We start from the raw sequence: 18,748 nt of genomic DNA on the forward strand, positions 1-18,748 counted from the left end.
CATCTTTCTGGGATAGATCATTAGTGCCAAGATGTATAATAGCATCAACGTCACAGTCCTTACTTGCATTCTTGACTATCTTAAGAATACGCCTCTTGTCTCTGCTGGCAGTAGCACCTGGCAGACACCTGACCTCTTTTAAAACTTCCATATCCTCTCCTAAATTAACATCTCTTACGATTGAATCACCAACCAGGAGGTGACTTCTCTTTTTACATACCTTGATCTTCTTCTGCGACTGATGTGTGATACCTGGTTCCCCTTTTCGCCTTTCTTGTGGAAACTCCTAGTGATCTCTCATGAAACTTTTAAGGTAATGCAGGAACCCAGTTGAGAAAAGCTAGCTCAATTATAAAATTCTACTTTATGATTTTTTTTTACTTTTTAGAAGCAACCAAAATGTATGCATTAACTGTACTTCAAAACAATGCTGGTGGTGTTTCATAAATAGGAAAGTAAAGGATCATGTGCACATTTCCAGTATTTTTTTATCCAGCAAATGTGACCATAAATCAGTTCAATTTACTAATATTTCCCCAATCTGCTTGTGCTTTTGTCTATTTAATGGACTACATCACCTGTCCATTTTGAGGAGTGGTGTGCTGGCCTAGAGGTGGTGTTCTCACCTCACAATCAGGAGGCTGTGAGTTCGATCCTAAGTAGAGGCAGATATTTCTCTCTCTGGGCACACTGAGAATATATCTGCTGAACAAAACTCCGCATTGGTGATAGGAAGGGCATCCGGCCATTAAAACATTCTGCTTGCTCCATTCAGTTGCCCAGACTCCACCCCACAAGGGATTATGGTGTCGTTAAAAGATGATGATGATGATGATCACCTGTCCATGTTGACTTGACATAATGAAAGCTTTCCTGTAATATAGCCAGAAAATACTATTTTGGGAAGTCTGTATGGCTAGGCAACATGGTAAGGCTAGGAGGCATTGGACCATCAGATACATCAGATGGTAATGAAAGGGGCACTTAATTTAGAGTTTATTTTTATTGAGTGATCCTGTAATGTTAAATAAGTATTCCACTAAAAATGGCATTTATACAGTATGTTTAATTTCTAAATGAAAATTACTTCGTGGAAGTCTCAGTCTTCTAGGGTTCTTTTTACAACAGTGCACTGTTGATCAAGTACAAACAATGAAGTGTTGAGATCCAGCATTATATCACAACAAGTGTGCATCTAACCTGGAATGTACTTGCTCATCCTGGCCGATAATTATCTATTGTTTAAGTATATTTAAAGACTGAAACTGCAATATGAATTGTAAATCTGTTCATGTCAGTGGTGACACAATTATTATTTCCATCACCGTCATTGAAATTTTGCCAACCTAGCAGTTCGAAAGCATATAAAAATGCAAGTAGAAAAAAATAGGAACCACCTTTGGTGGGAAGGTAACAGCGTTCCATGCGCCTTCGGGGTTTAGTCATACTGGCCACATGATCACGGAGACATTTTCAGACAGCGCTGGTTCTTCGGCTTTGAAACAGAGATGAGCACTGCCCCCTAGAGTTGGGAATGACTAGCACATATGTGCGAGGGGAACTTTTACCTATAGCCAGAAATGAAAGGGAGTAGGAGATGGGACTAACCTCCATAGGTTCCATAGGCTGCTGAAAAGTTAAACTCATTGCGTTCAGAAATTCTGTTGCTAAAATATTGGATTATTTTAACAAACTTATCTGTTAGAGATATTTGTTAATTCTGAAATAAATTGTATATTAACAAACTTCCAATGTAAATCCAGTATCTCAGTGAAGGTCTGGGCTACACTTTACATCAGATTTATGCAGGTAAATAATCCACTAGAAGCATTGGTGTAAGTTCAATTCATGTTTAATGTATTAATTAAAAACAGACTGATAAAAATGGCAGACTTTAAACTACTTATTTATATACATGCACTATATTGATTCAATTAAATTTTACTTTGTTTTGCATAATTCCTATTCTTCCAAAATATCTCAACTGCTAATATTGAACTATTCATATTTTTATAATTATTAGAAAACATTTTTAAACATTAGCATGTTAAATGTAAAATGATATGTATTATTTTATATATATACAATATGTACAATTAAATAAAGAGAAAAAGATGAAGATGTTCTGAAAGCTAAAGAAATAAATAGACCTTTATTTTACCTGTTTAAACTTTATTTTTAAAAACAGTAATTTGTCTCCATTAAACTATATATAAAACTATTTGCTTGAAAACTCTGTAACAGAGATTTGATTTCACTCTATCAGTCCAAACCAGTCTACATTTCTAACTTTAGCTTCAGCCCTGGTGCTGCTGTATAGTGAAAGGTGCCATCCCATTCCAGCCCTTGGGTGTCTGTAAATTCTCCTTTCCCTTCCACCCTGAGATGAAAACAAAAATATCAGGTTAAACAAAAGAAAGAAACTATCCATAATCATGTACCCCTAGAGGTATTTTGAGACACAATTTGCTAAAACAGTAATATTGACTTATTTTAATTAGGTTCTTTATACTGTCTTTCTGTATAAAACAGTAAGATGAGGTACAACAAATTAAGACAGATAACACCACCACTACAATAAAATTATCCAAACAATGATAGACGAAATATAAAAATAAAACATTGTAAGGAGTTTCAACAGCAAAATTAGAATCTTGAAATCTTTTCAGATATGAGTATTCCTATCCTGTCAGCAATATTGACCCCATCTTCTGTACAGTTCTTAAAAAGTAAAGAAATGCATCTTCCTGGGCTCTAAAATCAACCAAAATGATGACTGCAGCCCTGAGAACATCAGACATGTAGTATTTGGAAGAACTGCTATGTCTGGCATGAATAACATCTGGAAGAGTAAAGACATCAGCTTCACAAACAAATGCAGATTAATTAATGCAATAATTTTTCCAATTGCTATGTATGGCTGTGAAACCTGGATTCCGAAAAAGGCAGATAGGACAAGGGTGGACACCTTTGAACTGTGGTGTTGGAGGTGACTACTACGCACCCCATGGACTGCAAAAATAACAAACAAAGAAGTCCTAGTCCGAATCTCACCAAAAATATCACTTGAAGCCAAGATTGCTAAACAGAAGCTATCCGACGTTGGTCATGTTATGAGAACTGACTCACTTGAAAAGACTCAGTTGAAAAGACATTCCCCTGGGAATGATCAGTGGAAAAAGGAGAAGGGGTTTGTTGGCTGGACACTATAAAAGATGATATCGGGATGATCATGGCATGGATTTAAAGGAGGCAGCATGAAACAGAGAGGCATGGAGAGTGCTGATTCATAGAGTGGCCAAGGGTCAGACATGACTAAATGGCTGATGATGCTGACAGTTCTTAAGCCCCAATTGGGTTAATCATTAGACTGTTGTTTACACCAGGGGTTTTCAAAGTTTTTCAGGCCATGATAGATAGATACATAGATAGATAGATGGATGGATGGATGGATGGATGGATGGATGGATGGGCGGGCGGGCGGGCGGGCAGGCAGGCAGGCAAATTCTGTATTTACGATATTTCTAGGACCACGTAACTATCAAACAGATCAAAGCAGCACACAAAATAGAGTTTAAGATCAGAGTAGAATGATGACACTGATATTATTGCTTATATAATGGAACTTTGAGTGAAGTGTGCAGTGCTGGTTAAATGCTGCATCTTGAGTATTGAGACCAAGCTCTGGAACCAATATTAGAAATTACCTGATAACTAATTAACATATATTTTAGTTTACAGATATTTGGCCCAATCACCTTCAAAAACAGCATGATGTTAAGAGTATTACTGACTCTGGAAATATTAACTGAAGAGATAATACTTACTTACAAAGATAGGTTAACATAGAATGCTAGGCTATGGCCTTTAAATTAAGCCAGACTTTTTGAGGTTGACATAACACAGTAAGCCAGAAACAAATTAAGTATATTTTGGATTACATACATAAACCAAGATACATAAACCATGACTAAATTTCTAATACAAACTAGGCATATTACTGTAGTAGATACTAAGTTAATTTTTTGCAGTAATTTTTTCAACTTACTTGTTTTCATTGAATTGTCCAGTATATTTGGATCCATTGGGAAATATATAAGTTCCTGTTCCATGTAACATGTTGTTCTTGAATTCACCTTCATAAACTGCACCTGAAGGATGTTCTAGCCTTCCTAAACCATTCATCTAATTTAACAAAAAGCAGTATTAGCAGATGTGTCTCCAAATATTATTTTCCTAAATTTAGTAAATTTAAAAGGGCCATGCATAGGATTAACTCAGGACAAGTTCAGCTGAATAAAGTTCATCTTATAGCTTACTTAAAGACTATTTGAGATGGAAAATTAAATTAAGTTGTACCAACTTCATTTAAGCACATTAAGAAGAATAAATTCAGAATCAAGCTAAACATGTTTTAGAACAGATGATAAACAATTAAATGTTTGTTGTCTTCTACAATTTAAAAACATTGTGGCAGTGCTCTAGAAATAAAAACTTTCTTCCTTATGATCTATTCTCGAGAATGTAATACTAATACTATGTAGATGCAAAGTGAAATGGAATTTATCCCTGTTTATTACAGTCATATCCCTCAAGTGCATGTGGACTTTTAGTGGCCATATGGATAGATTTACTCTAGGATGATCTGTCCTCAAACTGGTCTTTCAGATTTTGTTGTACTGTATCTACACTCTTTTGTAGGTGTCTCAAGAGCAAGAAAACTAACACATCAGATAACTAAACTACCTCTTGCCTTACTTTGCAGCTTTATCCCTGGGAGGAGAAGAACAATTAGGAAAATTGTTATGCATCATGAACTCTCACCCATCATTCTGCTTAAGGCAGAAAAGTCAACTAAATGTTCTAATAATATACTTGCTCTGCATGTATTAAAACAAGACAATGGCTAAGATACCATATATATATATCAAGATACCATATATAGCAAAGGGGTATATTTGTGTATATACACATTTTCATAAATGTGGACATCTGTTTTTCACAGATTCTCCATTCCTACCTACCTAAATCCCCATACGAAATTGCTATGGAAGGCTGAAAGGAAATCAGTGACATCAAATAAGATACAGCATGGAGGGTTCCAAAATGTTCAAACGGAGGTACTTTTCAGTAAAATGAAGCTATAATTGGCAGTATCCCAAGTTTTATTTATTCACTGGGGTTTCTTAAGTCAATTATTTGCCATCCACTCCAAATTCTGGTCACTGAAAGTTTCATATTTTTATATATCTATATTTATCTTCAGTATCACAGCACTTCCAGGGAATCCTATTGATATTTCTGATCGTTTCCTTCCACTTCCTTCCACTTTGATACAATCATTTCCCCCTAATTTGCTATTTATTTGTATTACACCACCCAAAGTATGTGAGTTTCTGTTCGCTAATTAGGGCTTCATTGGTACAGTCAGTTTTTATTGTTTTTTACAACCGACTTAATATTATTGTAACAGAAGATCTTTAATTATTTGCATATTTTAGATATTTTTTTAAAAAAATATACCCTATCATTCTTCCATGTTCCACGATAAATAATTCCACCAGCAGTTGTATGAACTCCATATCCATTTCTCTCAAGAATTCCATCAGGTGTTCTTGTACAGTCACCATCTAATGAATCAAAAGACAACGCAGGAGGGAAAAACCCAGTAACAAGTTACTCAATAGAATTAGTGATGTATTTTTACTATGCTATAAAAAAAAATTATCTGGCCACATGGTATCATGCATCTTGAGAGTCATGAGCTAAATTGGAACTGATAACCTAAAGAAGGCATGCTGAGCTAAGTCTCTGGGAAGTTCTATTGAAGTCTTGACAGAAAGTCTTACAGTTTGATTGCTCTCTCTAATTCCTCCACTACAGGAGGAGAGCCATAGCATGGGATCAGAACAATGGTCATTGAATCCTTTGGGAAGTCATTGGTTATAGGTAGTTCATTCTTGGTTATAATATCAGAATTAGGTGGCTACTCAGATGAATCAGCTAGCTCAGACTATGAGCCAATTAGTCCAGCAGATGGGACAAACTTGTTTTTTTTACCATTGAATCTGAGAGCTCAGCATTATGATTTATGCCAGCGGTGTCCAAACTTGGGAACTTTAAGACTTGTGGACTTCAACTCCCAGAATTCCCCAGCCAGCTGAAGGAATAAAGTCCACAAGTCTTAAAGTTCCCAAGTTTGGACACCTCTGATTTATGCTGAGCTAAATTCAGCACATCATGTAGACATGGCTTATGATAATGCTATATTTTATTTTCAATAATGCTTTCAATAACTGTAGTATTCACAGTTCAACATGATTTGATAATATCATTCAAGAAATGTCATACTTTAGGGTATACAATTAAATGCAGCTAAATGTTCACTAGCAGGAAATTTCTTCAAAGCCACTTTCCTATCTTTCCCAACCAGAATTTAGAGAAAACTGAGGAAATCTAACGCTGAAACATTCCTGATACTCAAAAACAAACTCATCTCAGTTTATCCTACTAGGACAGGCATGCATAGTAGATTATATTCTAAAATAATTCATTTGCATTGTAATGTTATTGTTTCATTTACAGCACAATCCCATTTTTTCAAAAATAAGAACTGTTGAAATTATTTTATTGCAAATAAGTGCAATACAGTCTGGATTGGAAATAATTTATATAGATTTTAATAACCTTTCACCAACACATTATAACATTGTATCTGTAAATATTTACCATACTTATCTTGATTTGGAAATATAAATGATATTTTATAAACTTCAGAACCTGTTGAGAAAGAATATACTTTTACTGATCTTTAAATGTATCCTTCAGCCTAAATATAAAATATAAATAGAGAGAGTGAGTTTGATGTAGTGGTGAAGATAGAAACGAGGAATTATTGAGTTCTTAGTTGCTTCTCATTAGTCCAGCCCACCTCAAAGGGTTGTTGTAACATACACACACACACACATCATCATCATCTGCTGAAGCTTAGTTCATCCTTCCATCTGTCACCCATAAAGTATTCTACACTTCACCGATCTTTTGAGTGCAAAACCACGTTAACAGACACATCAACATTTCACTGGAGAGGTGTGCAAATTCTCCCTGTACTGAAACTGACATAACTTTTTGACTTCGATCAAAGAAACACTTTCTTTTCTGTGTGCGTGTTTTTGTTTTTAAACAATCATCCCATTGTAATCGCTACTCACCGGACATAACTCGGAAAGTGCAGACGCGGTTGCTATGGCGACAAGATCTACAGGAAGCGAAAGCTTTTTTACTTCCAGGTGACGGGGGCAGTCTTGGCTTCGGCTGGGATTCCGGGCGGCATCGGCTGCGTCTGCTAAGGGTAATTAGCAGGAGAGGCAGAGGTTTGTCATTTTGGGGAGGGCGGGGTGATATTTACAGGGCCTTTCGAGCGATCTTTTCTGAGGCGGTAACCTTCCGTTGGCTTGTTAGTCTTTTAACAACAGGGAAAATGTACGGAGAGTTTAGAGGGGTGCAGAGTCCCCCGGATTGAGGGTGGGGGTTTACAACACGCATGCAGGGAAGTTTTCTGAAAATGTTTCTGGAAACGCTGAACATGAGATGCTTGCAAGTATTGAGGGAGACGAGGAATCTCAGTCCGGTGTATATATAGTGTTTACATGATGCAATATGGCTTTTTGCAATAATGGTAGTTTTTCCCCCCAGGATATCTCGGGCTTGGCCCCTTAAATTAATGGCATTGAGGAGTAGATCTGACTTAAATCCACAAGTTTATGCTACATTAGTTGAATAGACTGTGCACTGGTCGCCAACTACAGTTCTCTATATGGTTTTTCCTATTTTCACTGTGAATACTGAGGTTCTCCCTCACCCCCAATAGTGAGCATCAATATGTAAGGACAAGGGTGCCAAACTACATTTCCTTGAGGGCCGCTTCAGGGTTGTGTTTGACTTGGAGAGGGCATGGGGGAGGGGTAGCCGTGGCCAGGTTGGGTGTTTTGACACAGGCACAAGATACATTTTTTCCATTCTTTCTTTCCACAGTTCTTTACAACAACCATTTTCCTATCTCTTCTACCAGATATTACTGGCAAACATGTATTACTTATTTTTCATACTCTACTAAACTTTTTATTTCTAAATGTATACCCTATTGTTTAATAGTAAATTGTTTTTCCAGGCAGAAAAGCTATTTATACTGTGTGTGTGTGTGTGTTGTATTTGTACTGATAAATAAATAAAGGGAGACTAGTATAGATCTATTTCGAGCTAATTAGCTCTCATCAGCTAGCCATACCCTTACTGGGATTCGAACCTGGGCTGTATTATATCTTAGGCAGAAGTCTTAGCCACTAAGCCACAGGCTCGACTCCTTATCAGTTGAACCAGGGAAATAGGTATGTATTTGTGTCACAACCCCTGATATGCCTAAATATGGGAGGAAGGTCACTACTCCCTCATTTCTGTCCTTCGGCTTATCACAGAAGACCATGCAGGCAGAAAACCATATTTTTATTTTTAATGTTGCCTTTTTGTATGTATGTATGTATGTATGTATGTATGTATGTATGTATGTTGTATTTGTGCTGATAAATAAATAAAGGGAGACTACCAGGGGTTGTAACACAAATATATATGACAGGGTCTTATATTTTTTTGACCCATGAAATATGGCCTTGGGCTTATTAAAGGGGAGGGCTTATTATTTTTGGGTTGCTGGGCGGCTGCTCCCTTGTGACTGGGTTCCCGAAGAGCCGGGCACAGCCTCAGGGTCGATTGGCTGTGTTGCGCTGTCGCAGCAGCAACGCAGCAGCCATGAGGTGACCAAGCTCACGAGCAGCCGCCCAGCAACCCCCTTTCCAGCCGGGTATAGCGCCGCTGACCGACCTAGCAGTACCCGGAAGGCACCAAGCAATGCGAGTGCCTGTTCGCCGCCCACCGCCTCCCGCGGCTCGGTGCCTTCAGAATGCCCCTAGGTGAGTGATTGGGGCTCTGCATGGCTGGAGAGGGGAGTTGCGCAGCAGCTTTTCCGCTCCCCGTTCACGCGAAGGCACCTCCGCTGCTGACGCCGTCCGCCGCTTGGGGTTTTTTTTCAAAGCACGGAGGACGGATACCGCTCTGGAAGTACGCTCTATAGTTGTGGGCTGCAGATCGTACAACCATAGAGCGTACTTCCAGAGCGGCATCCATTCTCCGTGCTTTGAAAAAAAAAACCAAGCGGTGGACGGCGCCAGCAGCGGAGATGCCCTTTACGCGAGCAGGGAGCGGAAAAGCCGCTGCGCAACTCCCCTCTCCAGCCATGCAGAGCCCCATATACCGAAATATATATATATATATTGGCTCAACTGATATACTGGCTCAACTGATAAGGAGGCGAGCCTGTGGCTTAGTGGCTAAGACTCCTGCCTAAGATATAATACAGCCCAGGTTCAAATCCCAGTAAGGGTATGGCTAGCTGATGAGAGCTAATTAGCTCGAAATAGATCTATACTAGTCTCCCTTTATTTATTTATCAGTACAAATACAACATATATATATATATGCTGGTCTTATTGTATTCAGTCTTTTCCCATCTTCAGGCTGGTGTTTTCGGCTTCGTGCTTTATTTTATTTTATTTTATTTTTTTATTTTACTCGCACGAGCATGAAGCTGAAAATACCAGCCTGAAGATGGCGAGTGGGACCTCGCCGAAATGTTGCCAAGACAATCTCAATCTTACACGGGAAAAGACCCGAATACAACAAGACCAGCATACCTACACCCATGAAAATCTACGAATATATATATACTATTTATAATATTTAACAAATATAATAATAGCTAATAATCAGAGAAGAGCAACAAAGATTATTAGGGGACTGAAGGCTAAAGCATATGAAGAACAGTTGCAGGAACTGGTTATGTCTAGTTTAATGAAAAAAAGGACTAGAGGTGACATGACAGTAGTGTTCCAATATCTCAGGGGCTGCACAAAGAAGAGGGAGTCAAGATATTCTCCAAAGCACCTGAGAGCAGGACAAGAAGCAATAGATGGAAACTAATCAAGTAGAGAAGCAACCTAGAACTTAGGAGAAATTTCCTGACAGAACAATTAATCAGTGGAATAACTTGCCCCCAGAAGTTGTAAATTCTCCAACACTAGAAGCTTTTAAGAAGAGATTGGATAACCATTTGTCTGAAATGATGTAGGGTATCCCGCCAAAACGGGATTGAAGACCTCCAAAGTCCCTTCAAACTCTGTTATTCTATTCTATTCTAATAAAAATACAATAGCATAAATAACATGATAATACAAGCTCTAACAGCAGAGGTGAGTTTCCAGGATAGTAAATAGAAATGACTGTCAATTATAGATGGTTCATTGTAGATTAAATAGTCCTACAGTATGTAAAATCTGGCATTAAACTGTAGTATTAAGATAGGATGTTGCTTGTTTTCTATCCAGATCAGGCACTTACTTGAGGCCACATAATTGTAATCCAGGCCTCCTGCAGCACTCTGCTGGCCAAAAATGGGTTGTGTGGAGGCCCCATGCGGCTTGCTGGGCAACCCGTTTTCAGCCTCTGTGGCCTCCAGCAGCACTCTGCTGGCTGCTCCTTTGATATTTCCGGGCCGGGCCAGCGGGCCTTCAGTTTGACACCCCTGAGTTAGGGAATACATAATTTATTGTGGTTATTATAGCTTATATTATGGTGATGTATTTAATGTAGTATATAATTTATATTATAATTTATAATACACTTGTACACAATGTATGTTTTTAAAAAAATCTTTTTTATCTGTAACGCTCTCTACATGGGGCTTCCCTTGAAATGCACTCGGAGACTGCAGTTGGTCCAGAATGCGGCCGCACGGGTGATTATGGGTAGTACTAAGTACTCCCATGTGACACCTCTCCTGCGCGAGCTGCACTGGCTTCCTCTGGTCTATCGGGTGCGTTTCAAGGTTTTGATAACTATCTTTAAAGCGCTCCATGGCTCAGGACCTAGTTACTTGCGGGATCGTATTCTGCCCCATACATCCCTGCAACCAATTCGCTCGCACAGAGAGGGACTCCTCCAGGTGCCGTCCACCAGACAGTGTCGGGGGGCGGCGCCTAGGAGTAGAGCCTTCTCTGTGGCGGGCCCAGCCCTGTGGAATGACCTCCCTCCGGATATTAGGACCACGTCTGACCTCCGTTCCTTCAGAGTTAAGCTCAAGACCCACCTATTCCAAGTAGCTGGCCTGGCTCAACCATGATCTAACTATATCGCTCCTGACAGGTTTTTATTAGTGTAATTCAATTGAATTTATTTATTGGGGTTTTTAAATATTGTGACTTTTTAATTGTTTTAATTGTTAATTGTTTAATTGTTTTTTAGCTATCAGCCTACCTCCTCCTTGTATACGTCTTATATACGTCCTTGTTATATGTATGTCCTGTCCAGATTTGTATTGTATTGTATTGTATTGTACTTTGTATTTTATTTGTTTTATTGTACGCCGCCCCGAGTCCTTCGGGAGAGGGTGCGGCTTAGAAATAAATATTCTATTCTATTCTATCTTGCTTTTCACCCCGCCAATCCCAGAGTTCCTTGCAATGTGAATAAGAAAATAACCCTATTTGCAATCCAATAGCCCTTCCATGGCAGGAAAGAAATAGAAAAGGAAAAACAGACAGATATAAAAGTTTCCAAACATTTAGTTACCAAAATCAGCAAAGTATAATACACTCAAAAAACTGTTGCTGCTTTTATGGTGACTTTGTTGTTTGTAATTGGAGAATAATTAAACCATTACTGAATGTAACTCATAGCATGCAATGAAATTATATTGTATATATACCTCTACAGATATAATTTATTTACTTGTATTTATTTAAAATTGATCCAATGGAGTATGATAAATTGTTGTCCATGTCACAAGTGGATCCTTATTGATAAATATACTCTTATAGATAACATACAAATACTGTGGCCAGAGCAAATTTACTAGGAAATAAATCCTACTGTGTTTGTTATGGGTTGTGGGAGAGAGCTGATCAATGCATGATGTCAACTGGTACCTTTACTGTGCATTTAACACAAAGCAAACAATGGCTGTAAAGTTTCCTAACAAAAATCAGTGATTTATTAACAGCTTGGTTAGGCATTATTCATTAGGCAAGATTTATTCGCAGCCATTTCTTTGCTTTGTTTATCTGCTTCTGAACTTTGCCCCTGTTCCTTTCCTCCCCTCAGCCTGTGTCATAAATCACATTACCCAATAGATACACCCATCTCAAACCAGCTCCTATAATGCATGGAATGTCAACATGGAGAGTTGACACCTAGCACTATACTTCACTCTTGAGCATTTTGTTTCATGGTTTCTCCCCCACTCCCCCATTTAGCTAAAAAATGAGTTCAGCAAAGAGAAGAGGGCAACCCAAAAGTAGAGGAGGAAAAGGAGGAGGCACTGGCAGCAAACATCAAGGCAGTGGCAGCAAACATCAAGGCAGTGGCAGCAAACATCAAGGCAGTGGCCGCAAAAAAGGATTGGATGAAGTTTGGGAGGATGATTTCTACGTTTTCGGTGAAACAAAAGGCAGTGGCCACAAAAAAGGATTGGATGAAACGTGGGAGGATGATTTCTGCGTTTTCGGTAAAACAGAAGATACATGCAGGTTAGCAAAATGAGTTATTATTTGGGATATGAACTGAATGTAGTATCATAGAATTAGGAATGAGTATTTAACTGGAGGCCAGAGAAATTAAGGAGATCCGAGCTTCATTTTGGGTTTATGAGATAATGGGATCCAAACTTTTATTTCTCGGGTCCAGCACATAAATTTCTGTGCCTGGGGAAGAGGTGCTTGCCTTTTTCAACAGGCAGCTCTTTTGCTCTGTCTGCTTAATGACCAACACAGTCTCTTGGGGACTGTACCTGGGAGGGTGGGGATAAAGGTGTTGAGCTAGATTATTACATGTGGGCACTTTGTTTAACCTCAACAATTTATAACCAAAATTGGGACCATGTAAGTCAAGAACTACTTCTATATGTTTTTCTTCTTCGTTGCTTTGGCAAGAGATCTTTGCAATCTTTCTTATGTTCTCCACCCTTTCTGAGCATTTGCTAACAGCAGAAGATGGAACTGATCTCATACAATGGTCATTTTAAACATAATTTTAACTAATGAATTTTATGTATTTTGATATGCATTTTACACTACTTGACTGTATTTGTAAATAATACTAATTATTTTTGTACATCAAGTTCTGGTAATAGAGGAAATGGACAAACCAAGCCTGCATCCAAGATCAAAACACATCAGCAGACTCTTCATATGACTTCAGAAAATCAGAAAAGAGTAAAAAAACTTCTTTGTGAGCTCCAGGAGCAGGAACTGGCTTCTGGTTCGAAGTGAGTTTTTAAAAAAACACAACGTACTTATTCTTTAAATATGACATGCCACCAAATTGTATATGAACCCCTTTCATTTTTATAACTGAATAGGCCTTTCACAGTGCATAATTATGGTATAAAATTAGCATATCTAGATTGTTAATTGATTTAGCAAACAAGATTTTGTACCCATTCTAGAAGAGGAAGCAATGTGTTTATTTAACTGAAAGTAGCTGCATGTTTTACGTAACGAAGACAGTTAATTTCTACCTTTGAACAATTAATAAAAACCACTTCCAGACTGAGAGAGAAGAATATAAAATCCCTTTGTATAATCCTAATCCTCCAAATTAATTTATTGGTTTTAATCCTATAAATATTTTATGCTTTTAGGACAGAAATGTCAGGCACAGATGATTGCAGTGAGTCAGATGATGAGCAATCCTGGTCAGATGACGATGCATTCTCTAAAACTGATTCAAAAGCTGCTTCTCAAGCAATAGTGAACCATGTGCTAGAGACAGAAGTATCATCTTTTGCTGTGCATAAGCTTTCCAGGTAATTATTTAACATCAAAGCCACTGTATAATTTAGGAATCGTGGTTGAAATGGATAGTTGCAGTTACTTGAAAGAATAACTGGTATCAGAATCTAGCAACTCATTAGTAAGACAATTTTGGCTTTGATTAAAACAAAACACATTTCATGTTATTATAATTATCAAATTACTGTCAACGGACTGCTTTTTTTCTAGAAATTCCAATTCTTTGTGTTATTCTTGGGGCGGAGGGGGACAAGGGGGGAAAAAACAAGTTCTTCATTCAAGTGAATTTCCTATCAACCCAAATACTGCTAATCCCTTCCTGGCTCTTTTATTCTGCCCTAGGAGATTTTTAGTAATTCAACTCTGCTTCGTCAATCATTCAGGCCATCAGAATCATTCAGGCCAATCATTCACAGAATGCAAAATTTCATATTCTAAAAACAACCGCAGACTCAGATAACAATGTATTTTCTACTTGCAGAATCAAAGTGTATTATGCCATCCAGAGTAGCTTCTTCTCATAGGCTAAAATATTCATTTTTAGAAGTAGTAGAACTACTTGCTCTTGCCCAGATGGCACTTGAATCCGCTGTTTTCTTCCTCCTAGGTATGGCTTTGATTCTGAGCATTGCCAAGCAGTACTGAAAATTTACAATGGTAACATTGGCGCATCTTTGGAACATTTACTTTTGCAGTGCTTTACAGAAAAGTTTGGAAAGGGAATGCAGCACACAGACGCTTCTGTTCCAGCAAATATTAAAGATTGTTTTGAACAAAGGCAAGAAGAAGCTTTAGCCCTCCGTTCAATCTGTGGAGACAAATTTGTTGAACGAATTAAAAATCGAGTTTGGATTATTACATTAGAGTTGGCATATCTAACAAATATTCTCAGCAAGACAAAACAAGGAAATAGCATCACCAGTAACACAGTTAATACAAATTCCCAGGGTATCTGTAAATATTACCTTCGAGGAGATTGCAAATTTGGAACAAGATGCAAATTCAAGCATGAAACTTCACACAATGAGAAATCACTTCCCCCCATTCGAGAGGATGCGCATCTTAAACTTAGTGCTCCTGTATATGAACTTGAAGTAAGATTTCCAGAAGATAATAAATACCCTTATCAACCACCTCTTGTGGCCTTCTATTCTACTAATGAGAACCTGCCCTTATCTTGTCGATTGCACTTAGCAGAATTCCTTTATGAAAAGGCCTTAATTTCATCTGAGTCTAATAGACCTGTAGTATATGATTTTGTAACATGCTTAAGAGATGAAGCTCAAGTCCTGAAATTGCTTAATAAGACACCCCACAAATACAGTGTTCCTTCATTGCCTCCAAAACAAAAGTTTCCAAGTAGCTCTAATAATCCATATCAGACTTCTGAAGGTATGTTCATTTTTCATAACTCTTTATTGGGATCTTGAAAAGCAATGTTGGATGTCTCCATTTTGCTTCCAATTGATATGATAATAGCATTTAGGTATTATTCCTACTCTGGTGGGCTTGAACAATCTTTTATTATGAATAAGTTTTGAGAAGAAACTTTGTAACTGATTGGATCTTTGTTTTTTGTTTTTTTAGTAATTTGCTAACCTTATATAGAACTAGGCAATTTTCAGAGAGAATTGTGCTTCAAGGAATGAATTGTGTGTAAGTAAGAAACGTCAGAGTTTGTACTTCAACAAATAAATTAACACCAAATAACAAAAAGATATAACGATATTTTAAAGTCATATTGTATCACCCAGAGTCTTTCTAATGTATTGAGTTCCCAGTTTGGAGACTATAGAATTGAAAGAGATCAACCCAAGAGGGCAGATTTTTCCCATTAAAACTTGCATTGGAGAATGAACCTTTAATATAATCCTTCATTGATCATTTTATTTGGATTAGCATTTTAGCATTTGTTGTTCATTAATCCAAATCTCATTTACAGTATTTATGGAAAGTGTACTAATACCCTTTAATTGATACCTTCAAGTACCCTACAACAGCAGTCTCCAATCTTTCCGGCTCTGAGGATCAGTGGCAGTGGTGGTGGGAGAAGGGATGATTTCATGCACGTATGTGCACCGTTTGCACAAATTCAGCTTTGTGAGCTTGCACACTTGCCATTTGTGCATGATGGGTCCAAACAGGTTGAACTGGGGGTTGGTAAGCCCTGCCCTACAACAGGTATCTTGAACAAAACATAAGAAAATTGTATCTAATAAAATCACCATTATAAACCCGAAAAGAAAATTGATTTTAAAAAACTTGTTTTCATTGCAAAGTGAGCATTGGGATACTATGGATGCGAGAATGATAATATCTATTCAAGAACAATAACTTTTGCCTGACTTTATTTAAGAAAAGCATGATACATCTAATTTCAGTAACAAATACAGTATGATATTCTCCTAATGAATAGAACTTCACGTTCCATCATCGTTAGCCAGCATCTATAATCCATATTATAGTCTTGTTTTAATCTGTATAAGCCTCTTTTGAGAGAGAAATCAATACTAGGATGATTGAAATGCTAAAATGGGTGAATATAATTTCTGATTGTGAGGAAACTGAAAGGTATTTGGTAGAGAAAGTCTTGTAAAACGCAAGATAAAATCCATTTTGATTGTACAAGCTCCTATATTCATTTCCTAGCATCACTAGGCAGAACTAGGAAAAATGTTTTTTTAAGATCTAGAGAAGCAATGGCAGTTTTCAATCACTAAGCTTGATAGAGCAGGCCTGATTATCTTTTAACTGCAGTCAGATCTTATACTTACCTCTAGAGTGCCCAATCCATGGCTATATAATTTAAAGGAACTCCTAATCGGAATTTATTTAGTGTGTGATACATTTCTCCCATCTGTATCAAGGATGACCATCAGTGGAAGCCTGAATTCAAGCAGTGACGTGCAGGCAGGGGAGGCAGAGCCTCACTGCTCTCATCATGAAAATAAAATAAAAATTACTCAGGGAAGCCGTGAAAGTGGTTGGGAGAGGCGCGCGGCTTGGTTTAGCCTCCCTGGACATCGCAGCAGCAGCCCCAAGTGTGCCGATCTTGCCATTTTTTGCATCGGGCGAGCCCGGGATCCTTGCAAGGGGAATGGAACCACGTGTGCAGGAGGCTCCTCAGCGCCAGCCTCAGATCAGCGCAGCCGCGGTCCCCTTCATGTTGGCTCAGGAAGGAGGGGAATGGGACCATGTGTGCAGGGGAAGTGGACCGCGGCTCACGCTGATCTGAGGCTGGCGCTGAGGAGCCTCCTGCACACGTGGTCCTATTCCCTTTGCAAGGATCCCGGGCTCGCCCGATGCAAAAAATGCCTAGGTAACATCATCAGTACTAGAAGGGAGTGGGTGGTGGTGGTAAAGAGGAGAAAGAAGTTTCTCTTCTCAGAAATGTCTTCTCAGTGGAGCTGTGGTAGCCTGCCTGTCCCTTTTTGACATTTCTGAGAAGAGAAACTTCTCCGGTGGGGCTGCGCCATGCGATCAGAGCAACCACACGGTTTGATGACGTCACCAGCCTCACCAGCCATAAACCTCACCGCACGTCACTGAATTCAAGATATGGTGGGCAGGATTCCTGAGCAGAAATCTGTCAAATAAATAAACTAGCTACTGGTGTACTGATCCCTGTGTCAACGATATTCATACCTTCCCCTTCCACCCTAAGTTAAACCAGTATTGAAGAAAGCACCTGCTAATTGTTAAGATTTTTTTTAAAGCACCAACAGAGGTGAAAGCTGAGGAGGATGAGAATGACCAAGGGGGCCTACAAACAGTTCATATAGAGAAAGAGAGTTACGTGAATTTCAAAACGAAACTTTTATTGAAAAGCAGCACTCCATCACAATCTATTACCAAAGAAAATCTTAACATTTGCAAACAATTCCGCATAAAAAAGGTATCGTTAGTTTTTAAATTGTTTTAACTATGAATATATGTTGGAAAATAGTTTGGTATATTGTAACTTTTTTTTTTTACATGTCAGGCACATTTATATTCATGTAATAACCCTCGGTTGTCATTTTAAAAATCCATTCTTGGCCAAAATTACTTTAATAACTGATTAAAAGTTGCAGTCCAGATTTGTGGTAATTAACAGTTGGATCCCAATTAGAATTTGTTCTACTTTCTTGAGCTCCTTAAAAATCGTGATTTTGTTCATAAAATGCTTCACATATTTTTATTTATGTTGATTGCCTGCTTTAGTGAACAGTAAATATATTGTTACTCGCATATTGGAGGCTAATTACGGTTGCTGGTAACCTTGTGCATGTTTTTGTCAGTCTTCTAGGCAGTACCAAACCATGTTACAAGAACGACAAAAACTCCCAGCATGGGAAAAGAAAAAAGACATTCTCAGTTTGCTGAGCAAATATCAGGTCCTAGTTGTAAGTGGTATGACTGGGTAAGTGTATAATCTATGCCCAAACTTGAATAGAAGCTACATTGCACTTCATGTCTGATGCCTCAATAGGCCAGTACTCCTTTTTTATAATTCATTATAAATAAGAGGGAGAGAAGCCCAAAATAATATTCACAAGAAAGGAGGGATACTTTTGCTGTTTTTCTTAGATTAAGATTCTCACTTGGACTGGTCAGTTCTCCATCTTCCCCAGTTTAGTTTAGTTGAAAAATAAATGTGAAGAAAGAAAAAATCCAGACCAGTGTCTCTTTATGTTTATAATTTACCATTTCTTGTTAAGACTTGATAGATAAACAGATCAGGCTAAAAAAGAAAAAAAAAAGAAAATGAGATCTATCTATTTGTTAGGTTGTAAACTGCCAGCAATGAAACTATTGTAGAATTAAATGAAAGAGTAATCATACATTCTCTACGTATTTCTGCTAATAAT

At 38.1% G+C, this 18,748-nt stretch overlaps 2 protein-coding genes across 2 annotated transcripts in view; one reads left to right on the forward strand and one right to left on the reverse strand.

Moving 5' to 3' along the window:
• Window positions 1-1,834: 1,834 nt before the first annotated feature.
• Window positions 1,835-7,303, reverse strand: MORN2 (MORN repeat containing 2). Its single transcript, XM_081945303.1, has 5 exons — window positions 7,212-7,303; window positions 6,730-6,780; window positions 5,524-5,630; window positions 4,049-4,185; window positions 1,835-2,380 (listed from the first exon to the last, which is right to left on the reverse strand). Exons 1-5 carry the CDS (start codon window positions 7,216-7,218, stop codon window positions 2,278-2,280), a joined length of 405 nt encoding a protein of 134 aa, XP_081801429.1. The 5' UTR covers window positions 7,219-7,303; the 3' UTR covers window positions 1,835-2,277.
• The window catches only part of DHX57 (DExH-box helicase 57), a 37,707-nt gene continuing 26,203 nt past the window's right edge, over window positions 7,245-18,748 (forward strand). Inside the window, exons 1-7 of the mRNA XM_081945297.1 lie at window positions 7,245-7,373; window positions 12,363-12,635; window positions 13,226-13,372; window positions 13,748-13,912; window positions 14,506-15,290; window positions 17,615-17,793; window positions 18,179-18,300. Coding sequence (XP_081801423.1) covers window positions 12,370-12,635; window positions 13,226-13,372; window positions 13,748-13,912; window positions 14,506-15,290; window positions 17,615-17,793; window positions 18,179-18,300 — 1,664 coding nt within the window. The 5' untranslated portion in view covers window positions 7,245-7,373; window positions 12,363-12,369. The remainder of the gene's footprint in view (window positions 7,374-12,362; window positions 12,636-13,225; window positions 13,373-13,747; window positions 13,913-14,505; window positions 15,291-17,614; window positions 17,794-18,178; window positions 18,301-18,748) is intronic.

The sequence above is a fragment of the Natrix helvetica genome, assembly GCF_964273705.1.
Source record: "Natrix helvetica genome assembly, chromosome: 2".
In the NCBI taxonomy this organism is placed as follows: domain Eukaryota; kingdom Metazoa; phylum Chordata; class Lepidosauria; order Squamata; family Natricidae; genus Natrix; species Natrix helvetica.